We start from the raw sequence: 27,633 nt of genomic DNA on the forward strand, positions 1-27,633 counted from the left end.
AATGAGGTAACTGATTAATTGGATGGTCTTTAACTGTCCCAGAAAGCGGTTTGTTACCAAAAGGACAACAATATTAATGTAATGCTATGTTTTCCAAATACTGCACAGCCCTAATATTATGAATTATAAGGAGTGACAAAAACATGTCGATGTATAAAATCCAGCACTGCAGTGTTGAACTGACTAGTAAAACGGAGAAACCATTTATTTGTCTCTCAATACAAGAGAACATCATTAAAAATTTATTTTATTTCAGTAATTTAAATAAAAAAGGGAAAGTTGCATATTATTAAGATCAATTGCACACAGATTGAGATATCTGCTGCAAATTCAGCTGATTATGAAAACTCAAATTTCAATTTCTCATAAAAGAAAAATTAGAACATCGTATAAGATTAATATTTCTAATCTATTATTTAAAGTTGTCACGTTATGGCACACAATCATGTGTATGACTGTTGATTGTATAGTTATCCAGAATACAGTCAATGACATCAACATGAAGAGGTAAGCTGCAAGAGCTCAGAGCTAAAGAAGAGAGCTTAGTAGAAAGTTGAGTGGAAGGAAAACATCTAGTAGCATATGTGAAGAAGCTAAGTGTTTAGTGTTCTCTTTTTAAATATAAGGTAAAGTTAGTTTCTCATTTAGTTTTCAAGGTTGAAGGGTGTGGAAGATGAGTGGAAAGGCACACAATCCCAGTGGCTGGATGTTCATTTGTTCTTGGTCTAATGTAACATTCTCACTTACCAAGAAACTGAAATTTGGGTTTTCATTAGCTGGTAATCATAATCAACAGAAATAACCTGAATATTTCACTCTGTCTCCAATAAATCCACAGTAATACAATTTACGAACTGAAATACTGAAATAAATTAATGTGATGATATTCACACATACTGAGATTTAGCTGTATAGTAAAGTTGCGTAGCAGAAAATATATTATAGAGATTAAACTAGCAAAGCACTGAAAGATGCCTAGTTTAAGTCAGCCAATACATTCATTGTTCAGCAATATGAAACCAGATTCATGAAGAAACAAACCTTCTGCAAGTAGATAATCTCTCTAATTTCTAATTAAAAAGACAATAGATTTTTTTAGTGTCAAGTTTAGGTACCAAAACGTTTTATTTTTTATTACTTTACTGAAAAAATATCTGAATAGAAATATGTGAACAAAGCTGGATGTGCATGACAAATGTTCCTCTGCAAAGAGCATAGAAAACACTTTAAGGTCGAATGGATTCTGTTTACACGAAGCATCAAAATGCGTGACGGGAATGGCACAAAGCTGACTCACTTCACTTCATTTAGGTCTCATTTTCACAGCAGCAAACCTTCAATCTGCTGTGACTGGCGTCCAGAGGAAGGCGTTAAGCCTCTCTCTAATGTCACAGTCTAAGGTCACCCACAGAGATCCGTATTTGGCTCCTACCGCTGCCTGCTGGCTTCACACCATATTTACAAGCACAAACCTTCCCAACACACCTGCGCGGTATATTGCTACCTTTAGGGACGGAGGCTTCTCTTGGGTTTAATATATATTTCTATATTTTCTCCTGTACCATCCCAAAGTTACGTTCCCTCTCAGAGATAATCTAATATAGAGTTGCCATGCTTAATGCTTAAAAACTACAATTCCCAGGCACTTGATTGTAACCAAATGTACAGTAAAGTTTTCCACTGGGTCAGCTTGCCTCTGATGCTCAGAGAAAAGGCAGCAACATTCAAAGTCAGACCCAAAACGCCGACTGAAAAAAAAAAAAAAAGAAAAAAGCTCTATATCCTAAAATACAAAGAAAACACAAGCAACCTCCACATGCATAACAACGTTATAGTTTCTCTTGAGATATACTGTACACTGACAAATTAGGAAGTGGTTGGCGTTTGCATTTACTCACTAACTCATGCTGCAATGCTACACTAAGCTGAATGACAAGAGAGAGAAATGTGAAGAAAACCAGGAATGATTGAAGTAAGAGGTATGAAATGAGTAGAAAGAGAATGAGGTAGAGACAGCGATTTCCTAGAGAGGAAGTGAGCAAAAAGGAAAAAAAAAAGTAAAATAAAAAGGGGAGTGTGAAAAGAGGAGTCAGGTACTCGTCTTTTGCTCAGTGGCTCAGGTCAGTTTTTACTGGACGTTTGCGCTGAAACCTGGTCTTCACATCCGCAGGTGATCCGTGAACGGCGGCTCCGAGTCGTCCACGGGCAGAACGAGGCGCGTGCCCCTCATCACCAGCTCGTGATCGCCGTACGCCAGCTCCCGGTCCAGGTCGTCCGTGGCCAGGCCGCCGCTGGTGCGGGCGCCTGTGGCGTCGGTGCTGACCGTGATGTCGCCATAAGTCAGGCTGATGTCACCGTCCGTCAGGATGAGGTCGGAGTCGTCGTCCTTCAGCTGACACTCATTCTGGGGGAGCAAAACAAGGAACAAGTCAGGTTTGTTACACTCATCTAAACTAATACGGGTCCGTATAGGGATGTTATCGATTAACAGCTAATTGGATTAAAATGAGCTCAAATCGATTAAATAGTAACTTCTGCTTAGACATTTCATTAGTGTTGTAGTTTGGCTGCCATCCAGCAGAGGGCAGCACTGGTCATCATTATGTGGGGCCAATAAATACAGAAGCAAAGATGGCGGAAACGAGACCAGGAAAGGGAAATGGTCCAAATAGAGTCCGGTGGGGAATGAAAGATGCACTTTATGGGGTTCTGTTTTGTACGACGGCGTATTAGGGCCGTGGAAAATTAAGATATATTAAGAAAGAAAAATTAAAATTCTGACAAAAGAATCTCTGAAATTTTCTGAAAAAACAAGGAAACTTCTGAGTTTGAAACATCAAACGTTTGCTTGGAAAAGTTTTGAGATTAAATTTCTGAGTTTGAATAGTCAAACTTTTTCGGCTTTTGAAACAGATTTCTGAGGTTAATCTCAAAATGTTTCAAAAGTTGTTTTTCTAGAAAATCTTTGACTTTTCAAGCACAGAGATTTGCTTGTTTTTTTCCAGAACATTTCTGAGATGTGATTCTTTTTTATATTCGTCACGTGAACAACGTATCCCTTCATGGAAAGACAGTCTGCCCCCTTGATACAAATGAAAACTCAAGTGTGTAAGAAAATGGCCGCTTATCATCTCATGTATTAGTCGACCAATCAACTTTAGATCAACTCCTTAATCGATAACTTGCTTGTCCTGTGTGACCTGCAGTCTGACCTCATAGGCCTGGGGGCTGGTGAGGAAGCGGGCGAGGGGGCCGCAGCAGGGAGGCAGCGTGGTCGTGAGAGGGGGGCCGCTGTGCGTCAGGATGGGCTTCAGGTAGCTGCAGGGAGGCTGGAGTCAAGGAAAAACTTACACAATGAAGTCCGAGGGAGAGCAACAGGAAGCAGCCGATAACGTGATTAATGCCTGGTATGAGCATCAGGATCAAAAACGCCATCGTTTTTATGCAAGGTTCAGTATTTGCAGATTTTTCTGTTTTTTTCTCCAAATTATTCAGGGAAAATTTGCCTGTGGGTGGATTTAAAAAAAAAAAGAAAATCTAAACTCTTTGCAAGAAAATGCAGCTCATGAAGCTGGAATACGTAGGCACCAAGCCACCTTACACTACTGACCCATTCCTGTTGCAAATGAGCAGGGACAATAAAATAATTGAACTTAATAAAAAAATTAAATAGTTAATATTTTATTGTAAAGTTACATACAATGTATTTTCTTACTCGGTTACATTAAATTACATGGAATCTTTATTGTTTTAGGTCGGAGAGGATTACAAAAATTAACAACAATTTCCTGAATGTTAAAATAAAGGAAATAAATACTATCTTATTAATATGGCATTTGTCAAATACACATCATTCTGGTAATCCTGATTGACCTAAAAAAATAAACATTTTGTCTCATTTAATGTCAGGCAGTTAAAAAACGTTACATTTTTTATAGAGTATGTAAATATCTGGTTTCAACTGTAGTTCTGGAGATCATTTGTTTCTATAACCTGTGCTCCCCCTGCTGGCTGAATATATGAACTTCACTCATGGAGCTGAAACGGAACCAGATGAATCACAAAAACACTACGAGTTGTCAATACGACTTGTTTCTATAAAGGATACTTGTGGTCGAAGTTGTACCAAATTCTGAAAAGCCAGGCACTTTCTTGTTTGGTGCTTCTCCTCTCTAATCCGTCTGCAAAACTCATCTGAACCAACAACAAGGACATTATTCTGTAAAACCAGTTCAAATAACATTTGCTGCAAGTTTTCTCATCATGTTGCTTACTCACAGAGTTTTCCTGATCAGAGTCAACTCCCACTCTGTTAAAAGGAAAACAGTAAATCAGTCGCAGTTGGACATTTTTAGAGAAATGTCTCTAAATGGCAACAACGCCCAGATGTAGAAGACTCATTGGAGTTACTGGAAATGTTTGATCAAAGTCACTGTCACACTGGAGCAACCAGTAAGTATTTTTCACAGGTTGGTTTGGATAGATTTTCTCCTTTAATAGATCAAATACATTTTTTTGAAAACTGTAATTTCTATCTACTCGGGTTGATAAACCAAATTTTTTAAAAAGTTAAATAGTCTAAATTTGAGCCTTTTTGTTTCAAACCAAAATAATCAGGCAAATACATTTAATTTTTTATATTATAATATTCTTAGAGTCTGTGTCGTGCAACCGAGCATTTGGGCCATTGTAAACAGAAAAAAACAACAAAAAACTTAAATTTTGAGATTAATCTCAGGAATTTTATAGAAAAAAATGGGATATTTTTGAGTTTGAAAAGTCAAAAATCTCAGAAATTTTGAGATTAATCTTGGAAGTTTTCCTCAAAAGATCTTGGAAATTTCAGACTTGTTTTCTGAAAAATTTTCAACTTTTGAAACTCATAAATTTCTAAGAATAAACTCAAAATCTATGATTTATCTTTTTGGCAAATTTTCAACAATTGAACATCAGAAATGTGCAAATTTTTTTCTACAAAATGTCTGATATATTTTGGTGAAAATGTACTTTTTTTTTCTTCGATGGCCCTAAAATGTTGCTGCAGCATTAGGACTAGTTGGGGAGGAAAATGTTATTTTCCACAGACATTATGAGCAGTTTGATGCAACATGATTTAAACAGAGTCCACTAGAGGTTTCCCAGAAATGTGCGTATCAAGTTTGGCATTTGTTTTTAAGTGGGAAATCTGTCTAAGTTTGTGTCTGAAACTGCTTACCGTATCCGCTGACAGGACAGCATCTGAGTGGTGCCGCCACCACAAACCCAAACAGTGAAGAAAACCACCAGAAGATTGGTGGAGAACATCATCTGGCGAGCGTACGTGGCCGTGTCCCTGATGGAGAGGGCGAAGGTCATCGCACCGCGCAGCCCTGAAAACCAAACAGGAAAACAAGGTCACAAACGTGTGATCATAAGGCAAAAGGTCTGTTTTTAACAGTCCTGCAGTCTGCTCCACTGGCCTGCAAACATCATCATGTGCTGGAAGTTGGATCTAATCTTGTTACGTCGACCCAGATTAAGGAGGAGCGACAGAGGGTAGATGTTAGCAGCTCTTCCCACAAACACCGCCAGCTGGACGGGAGGAACGTCAAGGAGGAAAACCAGCGGAACATCCTCACACGTCACCCACAAAACTCCTCACTGAATCAACTCTGAATTAATAAATAAACACCCCTTTATGAATGCAAACACTCATGAAATGTTTGTGTTTCCCAGGTTGAAAAGATACAAAAGCTCCGACGATGAACATGGGATTAAAGATGTGGTTCTGGAAGGTGAACAGGGTCAGACCCATGTAGGAGAAGATGAAGTTTTCTGCCAGGAAATTTAACAGCTCAAACAGCTGAAAAAGAAAGACAAGAAACATCAAAAAACCTTAACGTTTTGTCTTTCTGTCTCATTAATGATTTGGTCGTGAAATTAATGGCTTTTATTCACCATATTGTAAAAGTACAGCTAATATTTACCGTACTTTGTGATGTGTTTAAATCGCTTCAGGTGATCGTGGTGAAACTGATGGACCTAAAAGACTTTTCCTTTTAAATCACATTTCTCTTTCCCAAACCTTTCTGTTTTTAAAGTGATGTCAAGTATTCAAAACTCCAGATTATTAGCAAAACGTTTGGTTTGAGTTTCAGACAGAAGCACTTATAAAAGTTGTGATGAATTAAAATCTTTAATCAGCCATAATGATACAAGAACACGATCTCAAAGATCAATAGACTTTAAATTCTAGTGAACATTTAATACTGGAACAGGAAGACATTTTAAATATCCCAAATAAATAAACAGAAACAACAAATAAAATAAAGTCTCTGTAGCAAAATGATCCTACAAAAAAGGAAAGCACCAGACTGAAGACTTTTGTCCAAGTTTTGGTGGAAAGAGAGAAAAGGAAAAAAACAATCATGCAAGTAGAAATTTTTATTTATGGTGCAAGTAATTGTTTTGTTGTTTATTGCAACAGGCCTTTTCACACATATGATTTAACGCAAGTTATTATTTATTACAACAATGAATCCTGGTGTATTATTTTTATGAGACCTTAATACTTTATTAAATACTAAATAGTTTTGTAGTATTAGTCTGGTTCTGACCTGCTTTGTCCGGTCCTGAGACTCTGGAGACAGATTGTTGAAGGTGTAGTGGGCCTGAGTGATGCCACAGAAGAGCACAGCCACAACACCTGCACAACACAACGTGATCATACGATCGAAAGACAAGCAAACCACATTTAAATCCTTTCAACGAGGAGGGAATGTATGAAATGATATTTACTACAGATCCACTGTGTTTGCTACCTGTGAAGCCACAAGCTTCAGCCAGCAGGAAGGTGCTCCAGGACATGAGGAAGAACAGAGCCGTCTCCAGCAGCTGAAAGTCCCTCAGTTTGGTGAACTTCGTCACGTAGTCCCAGTCAAGGACTTTATTGAAATTGATTTAACGGATTTTAACATACTGTAGTTTGTTTGTCTAGAAGGTCTGGTTCGTTTGGGGATTTGTGAAAGCACAATCGAACACTGATGATGGCCAAAAACCAAAAATCCGCCTGAAAATCTCATTCTGTATTCTCTGGTGCGGTTTGGATTCATATGAAAATGCCAAGAGGACCAGAGACCGCTCCAAAAGCAGGAAGCGAACTGTAGCGCCGGGGATTTTGGGTAATTACAAACAAAACAAATGTGCCTCTCTAGCACTAGTGGGAGAAATTGGTTTTTGTCTCTTTTCAATGACAAAAGAGAAATCCTACAAGCACTAAAATCTGACGCTACTCCATTTTTGTTTACATTTCACGAGGAAGGAAGTTGCGCTCATCGTCTTCTTCAGAGGTTTTTGTGTTGTTTACTTTAGTGTTTCTTGGTGCAGCGCCACCACAGGCAAGGAGGGAAACACATTTTCTAAAGGATTTGGCTCCTTTGACACAATGTGATGTGAAAGCGAACCCAACCAGCCGAAAATTTTACAAATGTTGCAATTTTGATCCCCAATCAAACCAACTATACTGAACTACCAGGTGTCAAAAACCCCCAATTTACTTTCTATCTGTGTCACATTACAAAGAACAATCGGTGTTGTTTTCAGTACTTTGCACACCTATCTGCCAATCACTGACAGCAGGATATCTTTAGTAACCTAAGGCATAACCTTGTTTATTCAGAGCTTATGCAGCAGACTGGATAGACGACAAAACCAGAAAAGATATGAGAGCTGTAACGATTCCCGTGGCAACGCCCAGAGAGAAGGAGCCGCTGAAAACGCCAAGAAACATCCCTAAAGACTTCAGCAAGGCCATGGCTTCAAACGTGTGGCTGTTGTCTCCTTGTGGCTGATATGCAACAATAGACCTGATGATAAGACATAAAGAAAAAAACTTAAGGGCAAACATACACAATGGACACCAGATATTTGCATATGAAACCCTTCTATGTGCGTCTCAGGTCCAGTAGGGTCGTCTTCATGACAGACACAATCAGGTTCTCTGTATTTAATTTAACAAAAGAGGAAATCAAGTTGACATCTGTCCAGCAGCTTCTGTCCCACAGTTACCGACGGCAACAGAGAAAAAAGGCGGCGGGAGGAGCGGGCAGTTACTGGTTGCTATGGGAACCACCAAGAGCAGCAAAACAGAACCCGGAGAAGCAACTGCTTGACTAAATTAAATAAATTCAGGGAATAAAGAAACTAATTTTGACAAACTTAACATCCACAATATTGCCAAACAAAACCCTGTTATACATACACTGTCTAAGAAAAAGACAAAGCCTCAGTTTTCTTACTGTCTAACTCAAACTAAACTTATCCTGTTTTAGGTCTGTTAGGATTGACGCCAACAGTATTCTCAGGTTTACAAGCTTCCCACCTTTTTCGAGAAATGTAATGTTTGAAAACCCAATAAAAATACAACACTATACTCAAACACAAATTCTTCCAATTATAAAAAGCAAAGCCAAAGAAAATGATCAACAGGCTATATTATGTTTTAACCAAATAACAGAGTTTCTTTCAAATAAAGCAAAATGAATATTTCATATGTTTATTTTTGAACATTTCCAACATTTCTCTGCTATTGAAATACACACACCTTTTAAAAGTTGTTCTAACAGAAAAAACTTTTGAACTCAATTTCCCTCTTAAATGATATCCTCTGTCATTTTCTGCAAATAATTTTATTATTTTTATAAAAAGTAAATTATTTCTGGCTTCAAATATTATTTGTGCTGTTTCACATTGAACAAAGATTGGAATTTTTACCATTGAAATTTTTATAAAAACCTCATTTGTGTGATCTTTTTAACCTACTTCATTTATTTATCTACCTAATGGCCCTTTTCTGTATTGTATATACTGTTTGGAGATTAATTTTCTATGTTTTTCTTCAAAGTTCTGCACAGTAATATGGTAAAAGTAATGTACAATATAACCTTTAAAGATCTTTCTTATCGAGGAAATGGTTTATTCTTTGTCTTTTAGCAGATGGTAATTTGGAGAACTTCAGTCTGATTTAATGTCAGACAGTAAGAGAAAAAAAGGTTGTGCATGTAAAAAATAGCCAAACTGTAAACCAAAGCGTAGATACTTTATTTTCAGAAATGTTCTCTTACTCAATTTGACCAAACAGCACGTTTTTAAACAGCAACCTGATCAGGCAGAGTGGTTTACTTCAGCATTTAAGTAATCAGAACCAGAAAGAACTCGGGCTGAATGTTTTCCTCTACAGTCCTGCAGCAGGAACATGGAGATACTTAAAATGATCTATTGCTGGGAAGACGACCAATTAGAAACAGAAAAAAAGACCTGAAAATATGGAAAATTGTTTTTAAATTCATGTTGAAGGACAGAGAACCCTGGACTGCTTTAGTCAAAAGTATAAAATGGTGTCATCAAACTTTGATCAAATGTGTACTGAAAATAAGGCTGAGATGAAAATAATTATCTGGCAAACAGGGATTTTTTTTTCCAATTTAAAAAAACATATATCTCTTACTTATTGCTCCCTAGGTAACAATGTTTCATAGAAAACACACCAGAGGAGTTTAGTGCTGAAAAGCTCAGACATTATTAAATATTTCTTTATGATGCTCTACAACGCTACTGCAATACAAGATTAATTTATTTGCAGGTTGTTGTTATTTTTACTCAATATTACCATGTAAAAACCAAGTGTGTGTATATTTTCATACAGTGTCAATTACACTTTACTAATGTAGTTTTAGAATAAAATGTACTAAAAAACACCAAACAGGAACTTTTTCATTTTTTTCCAACCAAAGTTGATTCTAAAATTAGATTTGTTCAACATGACACACGAATCACAAGGCTTTTTGTTGTTAAGCTTCTCATCTCCTCCTTTTCAAAGATAACTAAAGGGTGTGGACATTTTTTTCATCAAAAGTAGTCTACCAAAAAGACAAAAAAAAGCAATATTCTCAAACTCTGGCTGGATAAACCGGGGTAAAAACAACAGCAGCCTCTGATTCGTCATGCTAGTCCCCAGGCACTGTAAAGGCACACGACGACATGCTCTACTTAACCCACAGCCAGTGAGCTCTCTGCATGGCCCGCTTCCTCCTAGCTGCATGCTATTATAATGCATTACTCTGTGGAAATTACAACAGAACAATGAAGGGAAGGAGGACAAACAAAGCAACACCAGGGGAACCGATTCCAGTTTGGTCAAATGTGAATCTCACAGCTGGTTGGTCCACTGATCAAACATGAAAAACATACAATTTCATACATGTTTGTTCATGTCTCAGAAATCCAGTCATCATGCTGATTAGACATAATTTGATTTTAAAAACTTACGAGGACAGAACGACCGCTACTGCATCATTGAGGACGCTCTCTCCAAACAGTAACGCATACAAATCCACGTCAACCTGCAGCTCGTGGAAGATAGCCAGGACCGTCACTGTGACACCAACAGAAACACATGAAAACTGACATATACTGAAAAGACATTTAAGCAATTTCCTTTAAGCAAAATGCTGCCATGTAAGAGTACAAAGAAGAAAATCTCAAATGTGGTTACTTTTGCCCCTTAATGCTGTCAGAAATTTCACTCAACTTTGTCTCTAATTTTTGCATCAAGATGATTATCTTGAAAGCTTTTACAGAATTGGTTAATTGATCTATTTAGCGCTTATGTCTTCACTTTATTAAAGTCAATGTGTTTCAACTTAAAATCAGTGCAAACCTGCGCACCTTTACTGAGTTTAGGCAGTCTGAGAAATAAAAGAGCGACAATTTCTGAGTGCCTGGAAAACAAAAATGTGCAGACAATGTCAGCAACTAAACATGTTATCAGTACTTTTCACTACTGCCAGCAGAAACTAATGTTGGCTTTTAGATAAACATTTCTAAGAAAGTGTCGAGACTAAATCATTTTTCAAATTATCAACACTTAGTTTGCAGCAACTGCAATCAAGTAGATAAAATTAGACATAACACCAGCTTGTGAAAAGACTGATAATAATGCTGGTTGTGTACTGAGTCCCATTTTTTTTAGATTGTATATTAATGACTTTCCTGGAGTTTGATCACCTCATGCAGGTTCAAATGTGAATTTGTATGAATAATTATAAATTTATATTGTAAAAAAACAATACAAACTGGGTAAAAAAATGTTTATATCTGTATCCACATTCACAGTGTGTGTTCTGTTATTATAAATGTGTATAATAATGTCATTTATTTGATTAATTTAACCCTTCTAGACTGAACATGTCGGCGACAACGCGGCCGAATTTGCAGTACCATAAACATTTTGCGCTATCTGAAAAATTCCAACAGTTTTCTGAAAGAGGAACGTTGCGCTTTCCAGCCAGGATTTGAAATTACTAAGGTAATTTCAATCCTGCCGTAACAGAGAGCATGTTTTTCTTCGGTTTAATCTGATGAGAGACTTTTTTAATAGACAGTAAATTGCAAAAATAAATGCTATATATTGAAAGTTCCAGTTCAGAGGGTTAAAATATAATCCCTGAATAGAAAACATGATCAGAAGTTCATGTGAATATATACCCGGGTCTGTTGCTGAGACAATGGCTCCAAAGAATAGACAGTCAGTGAAGAAGAAGTCTCCACCCATCTTGCCCAGGTGCTTCATCAGCGTGACACAGCCGTACATCAACAACCTGTTGGAGGACAGCTTTAATTATCTTACTAAATGGATTATCGACACTGTAAAATGCACTAAAGTAGTTAGAGCTGTGTTTTTTTTCTCAGTGCTGTTTCTGAGCACAATCATCTCACCCAATAACAAAACAGGAAATCACTGTCCCCACGAAGGCATAAGCCAGGATGGATCCCATGTTCCGGAAAAAATGTCTCTGGAAAATAAAAGCAAACATGCAGCTAACTGTACTGAGGTTACAGTATTCAATCATAAATGAAAACTATTTATTTAAAGATCTGAGGATGTTGTACCCTTTTCAAGCTGTAGCCTGCATGAAAGATGATGGGCGGGAGAAGAATGTTGAAGAAAACCTCAGGGTCGAACGTAACCTGAAGCCCACAAAAACAAAGATATTTATCAATAAAACAGCGAAATAATCAAATGCTTTGATGCTAATTAATGTTATGTTAAATTAATTATTTAATCAAGAATGACACAACTGGGACATTGAGTAAAATAACATGTTAAAAGAGGGCAGCGACTGAATCAAGCATCAATTAAGGCTGAGATTATTCTTATTTTAGGTCTGAATCCAGACCAGTGCCAAACTTGTCAGAGCAGAGAGAAGTTAAGACATTTTTATTTTACACTGGGTCACACAGGGAACAGCCTCTTATAGCACTACAGTACACTGAATTTAAGCAGATTTTTTTTTTCACTTACTGTTTGTGTTGAATTTGGGATTCCAGAGAAATAAAGTCTTTGGAAAAGTATTTCCTCAATTAATTAAGGATTTTTATGTGACAATCCAACAGAAAGCAGCACAGTTGTGAACTGGAAAGTAATGTATGATTTTTACAACTCTAAATTACTAACATAACAGTGATAGGTCGTTTTACAAAGTATTATCTCAGAGGAGGTAAATTATTTGTGTTTCCCTAAAAAAATTTAGAACTTTGCAGTTGAAATTTGACAAAATGTAAAAAACATTCAAATAGTATAGTATCATTTTTGCAACCAGATGCTAAAGCATGACACACTTCTCTATTTAACCAGAAATAACTCAAGTGCTTTGTGTTGTTTCAACTGCAGTTTCACCCTTCATAATTGTGCATTCATTTATTTAAAATAACCAGAATCGTGGCTCAAACTACAAAGCTGCAAAGTAAAGTAACACACCAAAATACTCACTCAGTCATCAGCAGTAACTACCACAAATGTGAGAAGATGGCCCGTACCTTGCGCAGCATCTCGTTGTCTTTTACGTCATTGGCACTGAACTCCCCCCTCAAGGTGTATTCGTAAAATTTGCCACTGACATTTAGCAGCATGGTGGCGGGGCTGGAGTTGACAAAGCATGCCGACACGACGCTGGTGTCCCGAGGGACCTGAACGGCGTAGCGCAAGATCACCCCGACAATAAGGCCTGAGAAAAGAGGCGGAGAGCAAAAATAGAACAGAGGAGGGTTTAATTTAAGACAACAAAGCTCCATTTCTTTTGATTGCATTTGGAATTTTCTCTCAAACACGTTTAAAAATAAGAGCCTGGTGCTTGGGTTTGGTACCTTCTCATCCACATGGAGGGGGAAATAAAATAATTTCATTCACCCCTGATAAATTTAGCTTTAGTCTCACCTTCATCACACACGTTTTTATGCCATCAACAAGCTGCTGGTTAGTCATGTCTGAATTTCTGTTTTGCTACTAAATCTTTACTTGCAGTGGTGTCTAAACTTTTTGCCTCAGAGGCCAAAACTGTTAAATTTAAACTACTGGCAGGTCACAAAATTCATTAAATAAAAATCAGTTTATTTTCATTTTTCTTTTTACCTGCTAAATCATGTTGCCTTATTAGAAGAAAAACAGATAATTTCCAAACTTCTGGGGTCCATCAGTTGATTTCTGTTTTTTGGACCCCTTACTTGTATTTGAGAGGCTGATCAAATTAATTTCAGGGCCACAAATGGCCCCCAAGCCACACTTTGGACTCCCCCGGTCTAGTGGATTTAATAAACAAAGTGCAAAAATGCATTGACTTCCTGTTAAGTCTGCAGATTAATATTTACAGAATTAAAACTGATGTGCATGAGTTTTTGGGTGATACAAAAAAACCAACATGTCAGGTTAAATACGAGGAAGCAGTCAGTGCAGCTTAGCATAAGCAGATTAATTACTGTCTCGTGTCAATCAAATGTTACCAGTTTAACCTGCGTGGAGGGGAAGTGAAATGTTTTTGATGTTAAAAAGGGAACAGAAGAGCAGCTGCGTCTTTTCAAAAAGAAACTACGGCTTAAACTAAAGATCACGGTGTTGACATTTCACATCTGATTGATATCTGCGGGTCTGATGGCGTCTCCCAACTGTCACTCTCACCGTAAATCATGGCCAGCCCGGTTTCGTGCAGAAACCTGAAGCGCCGGTGCTTGAAGAGCCAGATGGTTAGGATGGTGAGGGTGAGGAGCAGGATGAAGATGAGCAGGTCTGCGCTGTCCTGTCTGTGGCTCTCCTCAGCCTTCTTCTCTGTAACGATGTTCTCCATGGCACTGTCCTCCTCCTGGGCTGGAGATGATGCTGCTGAGACACTGATGAACACACACAGGCTCACCAGAACCAGCAGCCGCAGCGTCCTCAAAGCCCGCAGCGAGCCGTCCACGCTCGTTTTTGTCAACATTTTGGCTATTTTCTGATAGGGTCAATGTCGTAGGAGTTAAAAGAAAAAAAGAGAGAGAAGGAAATGAGTCACGGACTGAGAGAAGAGATGACAGCCAAGACGGCAGTAACAGAGTCAACCCGGAAGTGAAAATAATTTTTCTCCAGCAAGCGTATAAATGTGTTTCACGCTAAAAGCATTCTTCAGTGTTGTTTTAAAATTAGCCAATGCTTGAAAAAAAAATTTTTTTTGTTTAAAACAATAATTTAATACTGAAATCTCAAACGTATTAAAGATTTTGAGCTTTTAACGGAAATTACCCATTTCATTCTGACCTGCACATTTTTATTTTGAAATATGCATCTTATGTCATTTTCAACAGGAAGTGAATCCAAACAGGCATTTAACAATTTTTTAATTAACGCTGCGAAATATAACTTTTGCGATAAAATCAGTTAAAACATTCTGAAAATATTTGTGACTCTTTTGCTACTCTAAGCTAGAGCTGCAAGTCTCGCGATACAACCCAAATGCAACGTTTGCATTTATCGATATTTGTAAATTTAGATAAATTAAAATTGAAAACGCACCGTATTTCACATAGACGCTTTCCTTGTAATTAGTTCAGATTTAAATAACTCACCCGTAGCTCATAAACTCTTGTATGAAGAGGTGAATCTTGCACTTTTCGGATGATCATGCACATTTTTAATTTCACAATTATTTTGTTGATAGGCGTCAGCGGAAGTGTACAGACCAGAAGGAGTAACATCCAACAAATCCGAGGTGGCAGTGAACGCAGCACAGGAAAAGCATCACTCCACAGTTAGTTTAGCATATGGCTAATCTCTGTGGTCAGACGATACCTTGATTACATCTAAATCGTTCGTTTCGACTTTTCTTTGTTATTATTCTGTGCGGATCTACATTTCATTTCAATTGCAGGCCTCGTAAATCACGAAGCTGGAAATGACGTCTAAAATTAAAGGTCAGCGCCATCATTTAGCCTTCTTTGCTAACATTAGCATTTGCTTACCTTGGTTTTTTATTATTTATGTTAACCACATCTGCATTGGAGGAATGAACGCAAACAAATGTAATACAGTGTGATAATTTAAGTTTACTGCATTATATCAATTATAACAATAGCAATGTAAACGTTACAGTAAACGTCTTTGGTTACTATGTTTACCTGCTCTCTTTTGCCTTATAAATAAAGCGTGACAGCTGCAGTAAGCTTTGGGTAAATACGTTCATTTTATTTAATTTGATCGTCTTCTTATCCAACTCTGTGTTTAACTAGAAGGTTTAATTTTTGTAATTATTATATTCATAATAAACTAAGTTACAAGCTCTTAGTTATCTCATAAAGTGATACCAGAGCCTTGTCTATGTTTATGTTTTGATTCTAGTGGGAAAGGTCGGCTCCAAGAGCAAAGAAGATGCTCCTTATGAGCTGGAGAGCCAGTTTGTCTTGAGGCTTCCTTCGGTGAGGAAGTTTACCCCTTTAATAAAAGTCAGCATGGTACACTGTGAGTTTAAAGTGATGTGAATTCACTTTCTGTCTTCTTCAGGAGTACGCCTCAACAGTCAGAAGGATAGCGCAGTCCAGCAGCATGAACATGAAGGACAGACTTACAATCGAGCTGCACCGTAAGTTACTTTATCAGTATTTTTGCCACTATTCTGTGTGATATGCTTGACCTGTTTGCTAAACTACTAATTTCACTTCATTTGATCATGAAATTAATCTCACAAGGTCTGCATTGCCGATGGGAGGGTAACGTGCACTCATTATGGAAAGGAATATCATTTTGATTTCAACCATTGTTTTATGTTAGTCTTTAGAACTGAAACTGTGTGCAGGAGTTTGAATTTATTGAGAATTTTCTCTAATGCACACAGAGCCTAAATGATGCATACAGACTCAAATATGAGTCTCCCATAAACTCCTGGTATAATTCTTACTGGATGTTTGGCAACTCTTCCAAAAGTCAATTAAAAGTTGCTAGTTTCCTGCACTGCACTGGCACAGCTTTTAAGAAAAGCCTGTAAATTTTTAGTTGGGTTGAAGTTGGGGGTCAAGATTCAACAGGAAACTGATTCAAACACATATCAAAACTGGAAGAAAAAGAACAAATCAGGGCATCATTACACAGCTAAAACCCTCACATCATTTCCATTGAACATATTTGGACTATACTTTAACGCTAATTTGATGGCAGGAAACCAACCAGTTTAAGTTAACTCTATCAGTGCTGATAAGAAGAATGATTTGAAGTCCATTCAGAATTTTGCCTAAACTTCACTCATAACTTTGAAAACAGAAGAATATTTTGCTAAATATTAGCGGGGTTGCATTTGTAACCCTTCTTTGTTCATCTTAGGCTGGCGTCACAACAGACACAATCAGGCTTACTGAGTGAAATGCACAACATTAACTATGATAACAGTCAGAAATATTTGCAAAACCTGGAAAAATTACTCATGAAACCTTGTATATAATAATATATGTTAAAATAAAGAAAACACAGAGCTGATGCTAATACATACCACAGTTACAGACGGCAGCAGAAAAAAGGAGATGAGCTGTCTGTTACTGGTTGCTATGGTAACCACCAACTGTCAAGACTTTTTGACTAAAAAGACAAATTTGAAGTTTAAATAAACCAATTTTGACAATTATGTTGAAAATAAAACTCTGTTACATATTTAAGTTTGTATTAATGTTTTTGACTGTGTGTGTGTGTAGAAGAAGATTCTGGTTATGTTTATTATGTGTTTAATATTAATCAAATTGGATTCATGTTTTCACCAAGAAAAAGGCAAATACATCTTTCAGAAGCATAACATTTCTTCATGTGAACTTCTGTCTTGAATGAGTTTTATTTTTACATTCTGGTTTCATATTTATTAGCATTTAAAACATTTTTGAATCCATTCTGCAGTATTAGTTTTCAGTGAAAGCACTGCTGATTAGCAAATCATACTTGCTTGTGGTTAAATTCAATTAGGCGGATTCAACAATTTTACTTCTTATCATTTCTGCAATTAAAAACAACTTTCCTGAATGGTGTGAACACAGAATTTGGATATTAATCCATAAAAGCCCTTAAAAGTGTTCTGGAAATCTTATGCATTTACTTTTTTAGTTAAGAATGTTAAAAGGTAGCTTTTTTTTTCTCCATCTGTCGAGAACGGAGTAAAAACCAAAATGCTTTCATTTCTCTTTTTTCTCTGGTTTACAGCGGATGGTCGTCATGGGATAGTGAGAGTCGATCGTGTTCCTCTGGCCTGCAAACTGGTGGAGCTGCCTTGCATGATTGAGTCCCTGAAAACAGTCGACAAGAAAACATTTTACAAGACAGCTGATGTCTGTCAGGTAAACCTTAATCTCAATTTAAACTTTTTATTCTGTTTTTTTAGTGTTTTGCAACCTTAAATTTGGTTAAATTTCTTATTTTTATTTATGTGGGATAATCCAGTTGATCATTGTCAAGTGGAAATTAAACAATAAACATTTTCCAATTTGTTTTTACTAATCAGGATCAGAAATTTTTGGAAAAACATCCATAATTTCCCTTCCATTTCACAATTATGTACTACTTCATGCCCAAAGAAATTATTACAAGTTTGCAATTTTTAATATGACAAAGTATTAAAAGTTGTTCAATAATTCAATGTTTTCTGTATCTGTGGTTAGATGCTGGTGTGTACACTAGATGGAGACCTCTACCCTCCTTTGGAGGAGCCAACCGGCACTGACCCAAAGACTAAAAAGAAAGACAAAGATAAGGACAAGAAATTCATCTGGAATCATGGCAGTAAGTTGATAAATAGCCTAACAGGTCTTGATTTTTAAAAGATTTTAGCTAAAAAGGTCTTATATTAGCAGATTCTTCTTGCTAACTGTCGTTTCATGTCCACAGTCACCTGCCCTCTGAAAAACACACGCAAGCGAAGATTTCGGAAGACGGCGAAAAAGAAGGTTTTAACATTCAACACTGTTACATTTTTTTTTTTAAATTCTCCTCCAGCATTCCCCACCTGTCCGCTTAGCGTACTGTTTGATGACCTGTCTTTTTTATGAGCTCTCCTCCAACAAGACATTTCACATTTCATAAAACAGTGGTGAAAGTGAAAACTAAGATTTACATATAAATAAAGCGTTTCGTCTTAGATTTCCCCAAAGGCATACAAAAAAAAAAAGCCATTTCACAATAGCTCTGATCAAAGTGAACGAGAGCGAGCCGAAGCTCTACACTTCTACTTTGTCTTGAGAATGGATTTTCCTGAAGGTGTGGAGCAAAGCCATATTGATTAGGCCTCCTCTGTTTCAGTCGCTAATGTCCTTCCTGGCCGGCAGCCAGCTGCTACCTTCACGTGTTTGTGGTTGTGTGTGTGTGTGTGTGTGTGTGTGTGCATGTTGGTTTACAAGTATCCTGATCTTTCTCTCCTTTTTCCCCTGCTGCAGTACATTGAATCTCCTGATGTGGAAAAGGAAGTGAAGAGGCTGCTGAGCACAGACGCAGATGCTGTCAGTGTTCGTATCCTTTTAGGCACCTGTGGTAAAAATATTCAGTGCATCCACTGGAAAACTGCTTGTGTTGTTGTGCTTTACCAAGCAAAATAAATCTGGTACATGTTGAAGAAAGTAGAAGATCACACATTCAGGTTCATCTCAGTATATTAGAGCAGGGCTGTCAGACTCACTTTTATTTTGGGCCGTATCAAAAGTCTGAATGTTCTTAAAGGGCCGGTTATTCCAGAACGTATAAATAAAACCCACTAAGCTGTTAAAATATTAATAAATAGCTGCTTGTTTCAGTATTCAATAAGTGTTTCTTAAAATTACATAATATTGAACATCTTTTCACACTGCTAAGTCCAACCAGCATTTTGTGATTGTCAGATTTTGTGATTCTAATTTAGAAATATTTGTAAGGAATTTTTATATTTGCGCTAATCTCTGATCTTAAGTGTGACTTTTTATCAATCACTGCATTGATCACGCACTATAACTTGATATCCGGTAAGGTTGAGGCACCAGTCACTTAAACCCAACATTTTTGGTCAATTTTGTGAAAAATTTGCAGTAAAAACTAGAAACGAAACTGGGGATCTGTTGATTTTGTGTGGATTTTGCGGATTTGTGAAAAACTGGAGGGACTAATTGATGTAATTTGAAGTCTTAAGGGACACATAAAAAGCCCAAGGGATCTCAGCTGAGTTACTCATGTAGATTGAATCAGTTTTCGATAATAATCTATTTCATATAACCTCCACACATTGTCTTTCTTATGCTTTTATTATGGTTCCTTTTGCTGGGCTGTGATTGGTCAGTCACTGGAAATGCCCACAGTTTTATACGATTAGATGTTTAGATGGGGCGTCTTTCTCCTCTCTGGTGTGACCGCCATATTTGCTCCCCTGACTTTTATTTTCCCAGCTGGATTTGTCCAACACTCGGCCTCCTGCCCAGCTCACCTTATTTGCCTCTGTGTAAAGCGTTTGTGGGTGAAGTTGCGGTGTGAAAAGAAGCTTTTAAGGTCTGATGAAGCTCTGAGCCTGCCTGACAGAATAAGAGCACAGGGAGGCTGCTTTGTGTGGCTACTCGCTGAGAGTTAATTGAGACGGACTGTTCATTATCACTGCTTAGTTGAGCACTGTAAAACTAGACTATTTATAGTCCCATTGTTTGCATACAGCTTTAGACATACACACAACATATGCATGTAGAGATGTGGACAAAGCTGGAAAATGATCTGTTTTTCTAGTGGGGAAAAATCTAAATAGTTTTAATGCAGCCAGCAGTGGGAACACTATTAAAGCTCCTCCTCTCTGTACTCTGCATAACCTTTTTTGACAATAGGACAGGACTTGTCTTAGAGCATTTCTCAAGTTTGGTGTTTGCAGAGAGGAGAATCCTTCATCATTCCTCCTGCACAACCTTTCCTTCTCTCTTTTGCTTTCTTCCCTTAAGATCGCCCCACAAAAACCATGAAAGAAGTCTGATTTTGGAGCATTTCTGAGTTGATGTTTTAGAACTAATTTTTATCTTGGGCCACTTTAAGATCTTAAACATCCTCAAAGAGCGAAATGTATTGATAAAACTACAGATTAACAAATCGTTAGTTATACGTTTCTCAACATATGATGAGTATGTCATAAAATTAACCTGTTTTCACATTGTAATTTGACACTATGCAAGAAACTGATTTGATTTTTATGGCCCTCTGAAGCAGGGGTTTCCAAAGTGTGGCCTGGGGGCCATTTGTGGCCCTTGGACTGAGTGTGTGTGGCCCTCAAAAGCTGTTGAGAATGATAGAAATTTGGTCCATCCAACTTGACTTTTTATTTTTAAATTAGGATGAAGTTCTTACCAACATTATTTTCTCATAATGGAAAAAGTTAGGTGCAACACAAAGTTTATAGCCTAGCTTTTATTATAAGTAGAAAACCGTTTATTCAGAGATTTTTACTGACTTTGCTGAAATAAAAATAAACTTTTATTTAGTCTACTGAACTTGGCTAATTATAGCAAGCATTTTAACGGAAAGTGACCTAAATTATGTTCTTGTAACTGAGAATAACTTAGTTATACTGATTGAGCCCAAAAGAATTTGAAAACAAGATGCCTTTCTTTAGATGTAGCAAACCTACAAAATAATTTTAACATTTAGGATCTATAATCAATAACCCCCTTTTTCTACTAATAACATTTTTTTTACTACTTTTTTTGCTTTTTTTTTTTTTTTCTTTTTTTTTTTTTTTTTTAATCGACAAAAAGTTTCAGCACCCCTGCTCCAGAGTCTTGAGGGCTGGATTTGGCCCGTGGGCTTCGAGTTTGGCACGTATTTTAGATTCTTTTCCTGAATAAATCAATATGATAACTTTATTCTGGTAATATGACTTGAAATTTTATGACTTTATTATCATATTATTACGACTTTATTCTTATGACTTTAATCTCATAATTTTATTTATTTATGTTATTTCTTACAGAAAATGATTAAAAGAACTCCCCATATTTGCATTGTTCATTTACGACAGAAAAGGTTCTTCTCTGGCAAACCTTACAAGGAACTGGTTGGCATGACGACGACTTCAAATGGTTGCTATGGATACTGGGAGACCCTAAGAAGCCACTCCTTAGAACATTTCCGTTGCTGTCCTGCTCACTGTTCATGTAGGATCAATTAAATACGACTTTGTCATATCCGTAATTATTAGCAAGTTATGGTAGTAGTATTTTAACATGATGTTTTTCCTATTAAATAAACATCCTATTACAATAGAATATTAATTTATCTGTAAGGTTTTTAACCCCGTAGTTACCAGACGTGTGGTTCATTTGGTGTTCATTTGTATGCGATGTGTGTTTCTTTGCTACGCTGTGGATAAGTGAAGTTTCCAGAAGTTGTTTGACCCTAACTCCAGATGTCCAGGGTGGGAGGTCATAGCAGAGGATGAGTCCAAAGAAGCCGACCAGCACGGCTCTCTGGCCAATCTGGACTCTTCTCCCGGCACCTCGGGGCACAAGATGGGTCATGGAGCATCAGGTAGAAACAACACAACTTATTCATTGTATGAAGTGTGGAGAGAAAAGGATTTGCTGATTTTGTAGGTCTCCTTAATAACAAAGAGTTTCAGGCGAAAAATAATTCCCATTCTTTGGGTCGCCATGGATACATTGTGAAATATTTAGTTTGCTTTGAGTTTCTCACTTTAATTTGTTAAAGATAAACCAGTGTTTCTGTTTGCTGTGTGTTAGTTATACAATGAAAGGAAAAGGAACCAATCAACACACTCTAACAAAAAAAATGATTGATGTTCAGCTGTTGATGAAATAATTCCTTTGCAGTTTAAGATGATAAATTACTTGCATGACCATTATATTTTAATTTTCTCATCATAAATGTCAAAAATATTTTTATGCATTCATATTAAAAGCAAGATGGCTCCCAGCCATTTTCCTGTTGCCCTCTTGTGGTTTAGCAGTTTTGGTTGTTTGGTGCCAGGTATTTTTTTTGTTTTGTTTTTCCAGGCTTTGTTATATTGTTGTTCTGCAATTTTGGAAATGTTGTGCTCTGATGTTTTGGCTACAAAAATGTGGTTTTGGGATTCCAGTGAATAAGATCTCCCTGTCATTATTTGGTCCTGATGTGGGATTGTAGTTTGGACAAGTCAACCAACCCAAACAAATTATGAATGAGATATGTTATATTCATAATTAATTATTACAAAGAGAACAAAAGGTCCACGGAAATGAACTAGTCTCTCCATGAACACAAAATGTAAGTAGAAATAAATGATAGCTATGGTTGGTGAAAAGGTGAAATATCAAATTTCCTGCCAGACATTGTAGCGGTATTTGTGATCACCATTGATTCCTCTTTTCATTTTAGCTTAATAGGAACTACGCTGTATGAAATGTGAACCGTTTTGCCTTTTTGGTGATGGATTTTAGGTTTCAGCATTTTTCTGATTGGTCTCATTCTCTAAAGTCCCACATGACGAACTGAGGGAGATCTTCAACGACATCAGCAGCTCGAGTGAGGATGAGGAGGATGAAGGGGACCGGCACGACGACGAAGACCTGAACATCATGGACACTGAGGACGATCTGGTGCGGCAGCTGCAAGACAAGCTGAACGAGTCGGACTCGGCCCAGAATGAAAGCGACAGAAACAACCAGATAGGTGAGGAACAACCAGATAGCTGATGAGGCAAAAGCTTAGTTTCATACAAATTCTGGTGTTTTTTCTCAGAGTTAAATTTTCTTTCTGAATTTTGGACTTTTCTGTCAAAATTGTGACTTTTTTCTCAGAATAAAAAGCCAAAAATCTGAGACTAAAGTCAGAATTTAGACTTTTTTCAGTTGCTTTAATCCTCTTTTGTATAAATTGTATGTTCTCCTCTTTCCTATTTTAAAGAACAGCTAAAATAAATTAAACCTTATATGTTGCAACTTAAAAAAAAAAGCATTAAAAAGACCCAGACTGGATCCTTTGGGTAGAGCTCAACCGTTTACTTCAAAAATAAAAACAATACAATTGAAAATTATCCTCAAAAATGATCAAAATTAAAAGAATAATAAGCATATTTAAAAACTGTGTGGTTCCAGGTCAGTATATATACACACACACAAACCTCCTTAACTGTCTAATAAGCAATTATATTTGCTAGTTTAGTTTCTTATATTACAAATCTTTATGCATGAGAAGCTCTAACCCGTAAAATATCGTCCTGTACACATTTGAACCCGTAAATAGTCACTTTTATCCTAATAATCGTAAATCATAAGAATTAATTTATCCTGAAGGTCTGAACAAACTTAAACTGAATTTATGCTTCTAAAACATTCTTTAACTACCTAATTAACCGTAATTAAATGTTGGATTTTTTGAATCACGTTTAATTGTTGCTTTAAGAAAAGGTGAATTTCTGTAAAGGAGTTTTAATCATCTTTACCAATAACTAAATAATGTGTATAAATTAATTTAAAACCAATTGAAGTTAAGATATTTAGCTGTTATATTATTCTGTAACCCCCTTTTTTCTCTATGAAGTTTATTACCATAGTTCAAATATTCATGTACAAAAGCCAAAGGATGATCCCAGATCAAGGCTTGTATTTGTTAAATGTAAGATATGGACATGGGTGCCAAGCGCAGACTCTTTAATTTAAACAAATTCACATTCAAATAACCTCCATACCTAACTGTATGAAGCAATAGGCGCCTTGGATTATGCAATGCTTCACGCTGGGCTTGCAAGTCCCACCTCAGGCTAAATGTTCCGCCTCTTAGCCGACTCAGATGCTAATTTTTCAGGCCTAGTTGTCACAGCGACAAGGTTGGACTTTGGAAGAAAGTTTGATGTTAAATTAAATCAGATCGCCCTCAGGTACTTGTCAAAACAGATGTAAAAAATAAATAAATACACTGAGCCAAGTATCTGAACTTTTAATAAGAGCTGAGTTTTTTAGGTCAGACATCACACGCCCAGAGTTAAATAAATAGCCCCTCTTTCACTTAAACACACATGCTGTGCCCCTCACACACTGACAGCTCTCAGCTAACCAGCCTGACAGGTGTTGTGTCTCAGCATGCAGCTCAGGCAGCTGCCCGCTCTGGCAGCGCTCTGCCTCCTTATCTGCATACATGAAGCTGTCAGTCAGCACCACTGGTCAGCTCCAAACACACTTTATTCCCAGTATGTTTCAAGCTGGCTCACAGTGCTTCCTGCAGCAGTTCAAGGTTGTGATCAGCGACGCCGCAGTGGCTGCTTCTTCAGTAATTTAACAAAATGCAGCAGCTGCACCAGAATTTTAAGCACCAGCCATTACAAGCAAAGAGAGGGTACAATTAATTTGATTAATGCAGATGCTGATGAGGCAAAAGCTTAGCGTGACACAGTCCGATTCAATTTAATAGGAAGGTTAAGCCTACAGTGGTCTGGTTTAGTTGTCTCAATTCCTTAAATTGAACAATTGTTTCCTTTAGATCCAATTTGTTAGACTCCTCTTCTTGTGCTAAAGGTGTATGTGTCGTCCCTGGAGTGCTGCTTGTGAAGATGCTCCTGTAATGTTTCAGCTTTGCTGCACAGGAAAGCAAACACATCAATGTTTTCTTTATGTTTTTAATATTTCTAACATACGAACCACCTGCTGTTTTCTGCAGTAATGGACTATCAGGTGCAGATTAACAACGTTAAGGTCAAGCTTCAGGAAACGCGTGCCAGAAAGAAACAGCAGGAGGAGCTCATCATGAAAGTGGAAAACCAGGCCCTGAAGGTGAGCAGCGAATCCAATTTCGGATCACAGAAACACAAAATATCACCAACTATCTTTGGTCTAGTTTTTAGTAGGGGTGCACCGATTTAGCCAGCCGATTTCCTTAATTTTGGGGGATGACTTTTACATGTGAAGCCGATCTTATCCACCGATCTTATCCACCTTGGCAAACGTCTAAAAATCAGCCGCTGCCCTCTTTTACTCTCCCATTAGAGAGGTTTGACTGATCAACCAGTCAATCGACTGCAGATGCAGTCAGTGCACCCCTAATTTCTAGTGCAAATATTTTACTTGAAATAAGACAAAACTAACTTACAATTAACTTATCAACAAGATACTGGTGGTGGTAATATTGAGGAAAAAGCATTACTTCCACTTACACCATTGGACAAATGTCTTATCAGTGAAATAACCTAGTACTTTTTAATCAATATTAAGGAATTGTTGATTTAAAATAAACTCCTATATTTTGCTGAAACGTCACTTGTGAGTTTTGTTATATTTCAAGTGTACTAAGATATTTGCACTACAAACCAGACCCAAAATACTTGCAATAATTAGTGTTTTTGCAGTGCAGGGTTTGTTTATGCAGAAATATTTCTTCACTGAGCAGCTATTTAATTTCATTCATAATGATTGAGTCTCCTGCAGAATCCCTGTTTTTTAAATCAAACTTAAAGGGGATGGATACAAATGTATGCCACACGTTTTAGATTTTTGGTTGTAAAAAAATGTTTTATGTGTTTAAGGAACATTTCTATGCGTTGCTGTTTAGCGCAGAATCCATAAAAACGGAAAAATCTCCCTCTTCAACCCTGCGCTCTTTATTGAAAGCTTCACAATGAGTGGAGCATGAGCAGACATGGGGCTTTTTCAAGCTGCCATTTCGAGCTCTCATTTCCTGGTGTTTTGGGACCGTCTCAGGCTCATCACCAGTCGTTATAATCACAGTCGCGTCGAAAAGGTCAGCTGTCTCTGACTGGCATTCCAAGTGGCCTTTCTGTCACAGAGAAGATACTGACATGAGCAGACACACATTTAAAGCCATCACAGTTTAATGAGGCTCAGCATGTCGACTCCTGCTAATCCTGTTTGTGTCTCTCTCTCCTCGCAGAATCGCTTCCAAGCCTTGCTGGATGACATCGTTCAGCAGGAGGAGCAGGAGATGGAGCAGGTGAGTAACTGTTTGGTAATAACTTCACGCTGGGAGCTTTTCACAGCTTTCAGCTCTAAATACCAGCCTTTACAGAAAAGTTAGAAGGTAAAGTTGAATTTCTTCTGAAATTTATTGTGCTGTGAAGAGTTAATTATCGTCTTCTTCCTCCGCAGTTTAATTTGGTTCAATCATGTTATGTATTTTATCCCCCAACAGCTGGCCTCGCTTCAGGAGCAGCTGGACTCCCTGATAGAGAAGTGACCAGCAGGGGGCAGTCTCTCATCGTCTTCAGCCGCTCCTCATCAGGAGAATGAAAAGGGAGGAGGACGTGTCCTCATTCAGGAAGGAGGCGTCTTTTATCAACGAAACTTGCCTTGTCATTCCAATTTGGTCGTTTTTATGATTCACATCTGCAGCGTTTTTGATTTGTGAATAGTTTAGAAGGTTTTTTTTTCCAAGTTGCTGCATTATGCATGTGCATTTGGGGCTTTAGGAGGATATATTGTGTCATCCTAAAATAAAATATGAGTCTTGTACAGGTTTTGCTTCTGTCTTTTCTGTGTAAGAATGAGAAAGACATGTACCAGCGTATTAATATTCTTTAATTTGCTTCATCCATTTAGGGTGCAGATAAACTTTTTTCTGTATTATTATTTGCTCTTAATTGCACAATTTTTTAAACCATTGCTTTAAAAATATGTTTCTGCCTTTTTTAACTTCAAAATTAATAACAGTCAAGATGGAAATGGCAGAAAGTTAACTTCTTTTTTTCTTTAAGCAATGGTTTAAAAAATTGTGCCAACAGAAGTGGGGTGATTTCCAGTTAATACCAAATAATATTAAATAAAAAACTTAATTTTTCTATAAAAAGTTAAGTTCATTTTCCTAATTTTGTTAGCAAAATTTACATTTACAATAATTTCAATCAACAGATTAAGGATGAATTAAAATAAGAGGGTAATATAAAGTGACTGTTTAAGGTGGTGTTGGTAAAGTCACAGGTTATTTAGTTGTCTCACACAGAGGATAAGTGAAGCTCTTCCATTATTCATACCTGCTGTCTTTGCTTAGCAGCCAAACTTATAAAAAAATCTTTATTTTTGCTCATGAAACAAATAGGACCTGAACAAAACCAAAAGGTTGCCATCAGCAAAATCTCTCAGGTGTCCTAAATAATTCTTATTTTTTTTGTGTGTTTTTGTGTGCTTTGTACTAAATGTTAAAAGAAAAATAAAGCAGAAATGTTCAAGGTTGAGGCTGTAAGAACTCCAGATCCTCATCTGTGGCCAGATAACCTCAAAACAAATCCATCCTCATTTCTGATGGAAGCAGATTAAAGGATGATAGTTTAGGTGTGTTTCTAAAAGAAACTCAAATAAATTAAATTAAATTAAATAATAAATAAAAGTTTG

At 37.1% G+C, this 27,633-nt stretch overlaps 2 protein-coding genes across 2 annotated transcripts; one reads left to right on the forward strand and one right to left on the reverse strand.

Moving 5' to 3' along the window:
- Positions 1–1,106: 1,106 nt before the first annotated feature.
- Positions 1,107–16,880, reverse strand: slc9a6a (solute carrier family 9 member A6a). Its single transcript, XM_015029666.1, has 17 exons — positions 16,821–16,880; positions 13,991–14,300; positions 12,856–13,043; positions 11,929–12,006; positions 11,755–11,831; positions 11,524–11,636; positions 10,306–10,411; positions 7,703–7,844; positions 6,801–6,906; positions 6,597–6,685; positions 5,729–5,842; positions 5,460–5,571; positions 5,216–5,369; positions 4,279–4,309; positions 4,109–4,194; positions 3,213–3,318; positions 1,107–2,404 (listed from the first exon to the last, which is right to left on the reverse strand). Exons 2-17 carry the CDS (start codon positions 14,286–14,288, stop codon positions 2,159–2,161), a joined length of 2,046 nt encoding a protein of 681 aa, XP_014885152.1. The 5' UTR covers positions 14,289–14,300; positions 16,821–16,880; the 3' UTR covers positions 1,107–2,158.
- taf7 (TAF7 RNA polymerase II, TATA box binding protein (TBP)-associated factor) lies at positions 15,039–26,760 on the forward strand. The gene is made up of 12 exons (XM_015029668.1): positions 15,039–15,255; positions 15,680–15,756; positions 15,842–15,920; positions 17,516–17,649; positions 17,971–18,091; positions 18,197–18,255; positions 18,742–18,814; positions 21,716–21,829; positions 22,775–22,969; positions 24,953–25,065; positions 26,180–26,239; positions 26,438–26,760. The coding sequence occupies exons 1-12, from the start codon at positions 15,237–15,239 to the stop codon at positions 26,480–26,482; spliced, it is 1,089 nt and encodes a 362-aa protein (XP_014885154.1). The 5' UTR covers positions 15,039–15,236; the 3' UTR covers positions 26,483–26,760.
- Positions 26,761–27,633: the final 873 nt, after the last annotated feature.

Source organism: Poecilia latipinna, unplaced genomic scaffold (genome assembly GCF_001443285.1).
Source record: "Poecilia latipinna isolate Pla-1442-1.1 unplaced genomic scaffold, P_latipinna-1.0 Scaffold159, whole genome shotgun sequence".
Taxonomy (NCBI): Eukaryota; Metazoa; Chordata; class Actinopteri; order Cyprinodontiformes; family Poeciliidae; genus Poecilia; species Poecilia latipinna.

What these genes read in the sequence shown, in the direction of transcription:
- slc9a6a (XM_015029666.1), bottom strand. Translation starts at nt 14,288, where the DNA reads ATGTTGACAAAAACGAGCGTGGACGGCTCGCTGCGGGCTTTGAGGACG. An exon ending in CTGTCCTGTCAGCGGATACG is followed by an intron (nt 4,310 to 5,215) that starts GTAAGCAGTTTC and finishes TCCTTTTAACAG; the next exon opens with AGTGGGAGTTGACTCTGATC. An exon ending in ACTCTGATCAGGAAAACTCT is followed by an intron (nt 4,195 to 4,278) that starts GTGAGTAAGCAA and finishes TTGTTGGTTCAG; the next exon opens with ATGAGTTTTGCAGACGGATT.
- taf7 (XM_015029668.1), top strand. An exon ending in CGACAGAAACAACCAGATAG is followed by an intron (nt 22,970 to 24,952) that starts GTGAGGAACAAC and finishes TGTTTTCTGCAG; the next exon opens with TAATGGACTATCAGGTGCAG. An exon ending in AGGAGCAGGAGATGGAGCAG is followed by an intron (nt 26,240 to 26,437) that starts GTGAGTAACTGT and finishes ATCCCCCAACAG; the next exon opens with CTGGCCTCGCTTCAGGAGCA.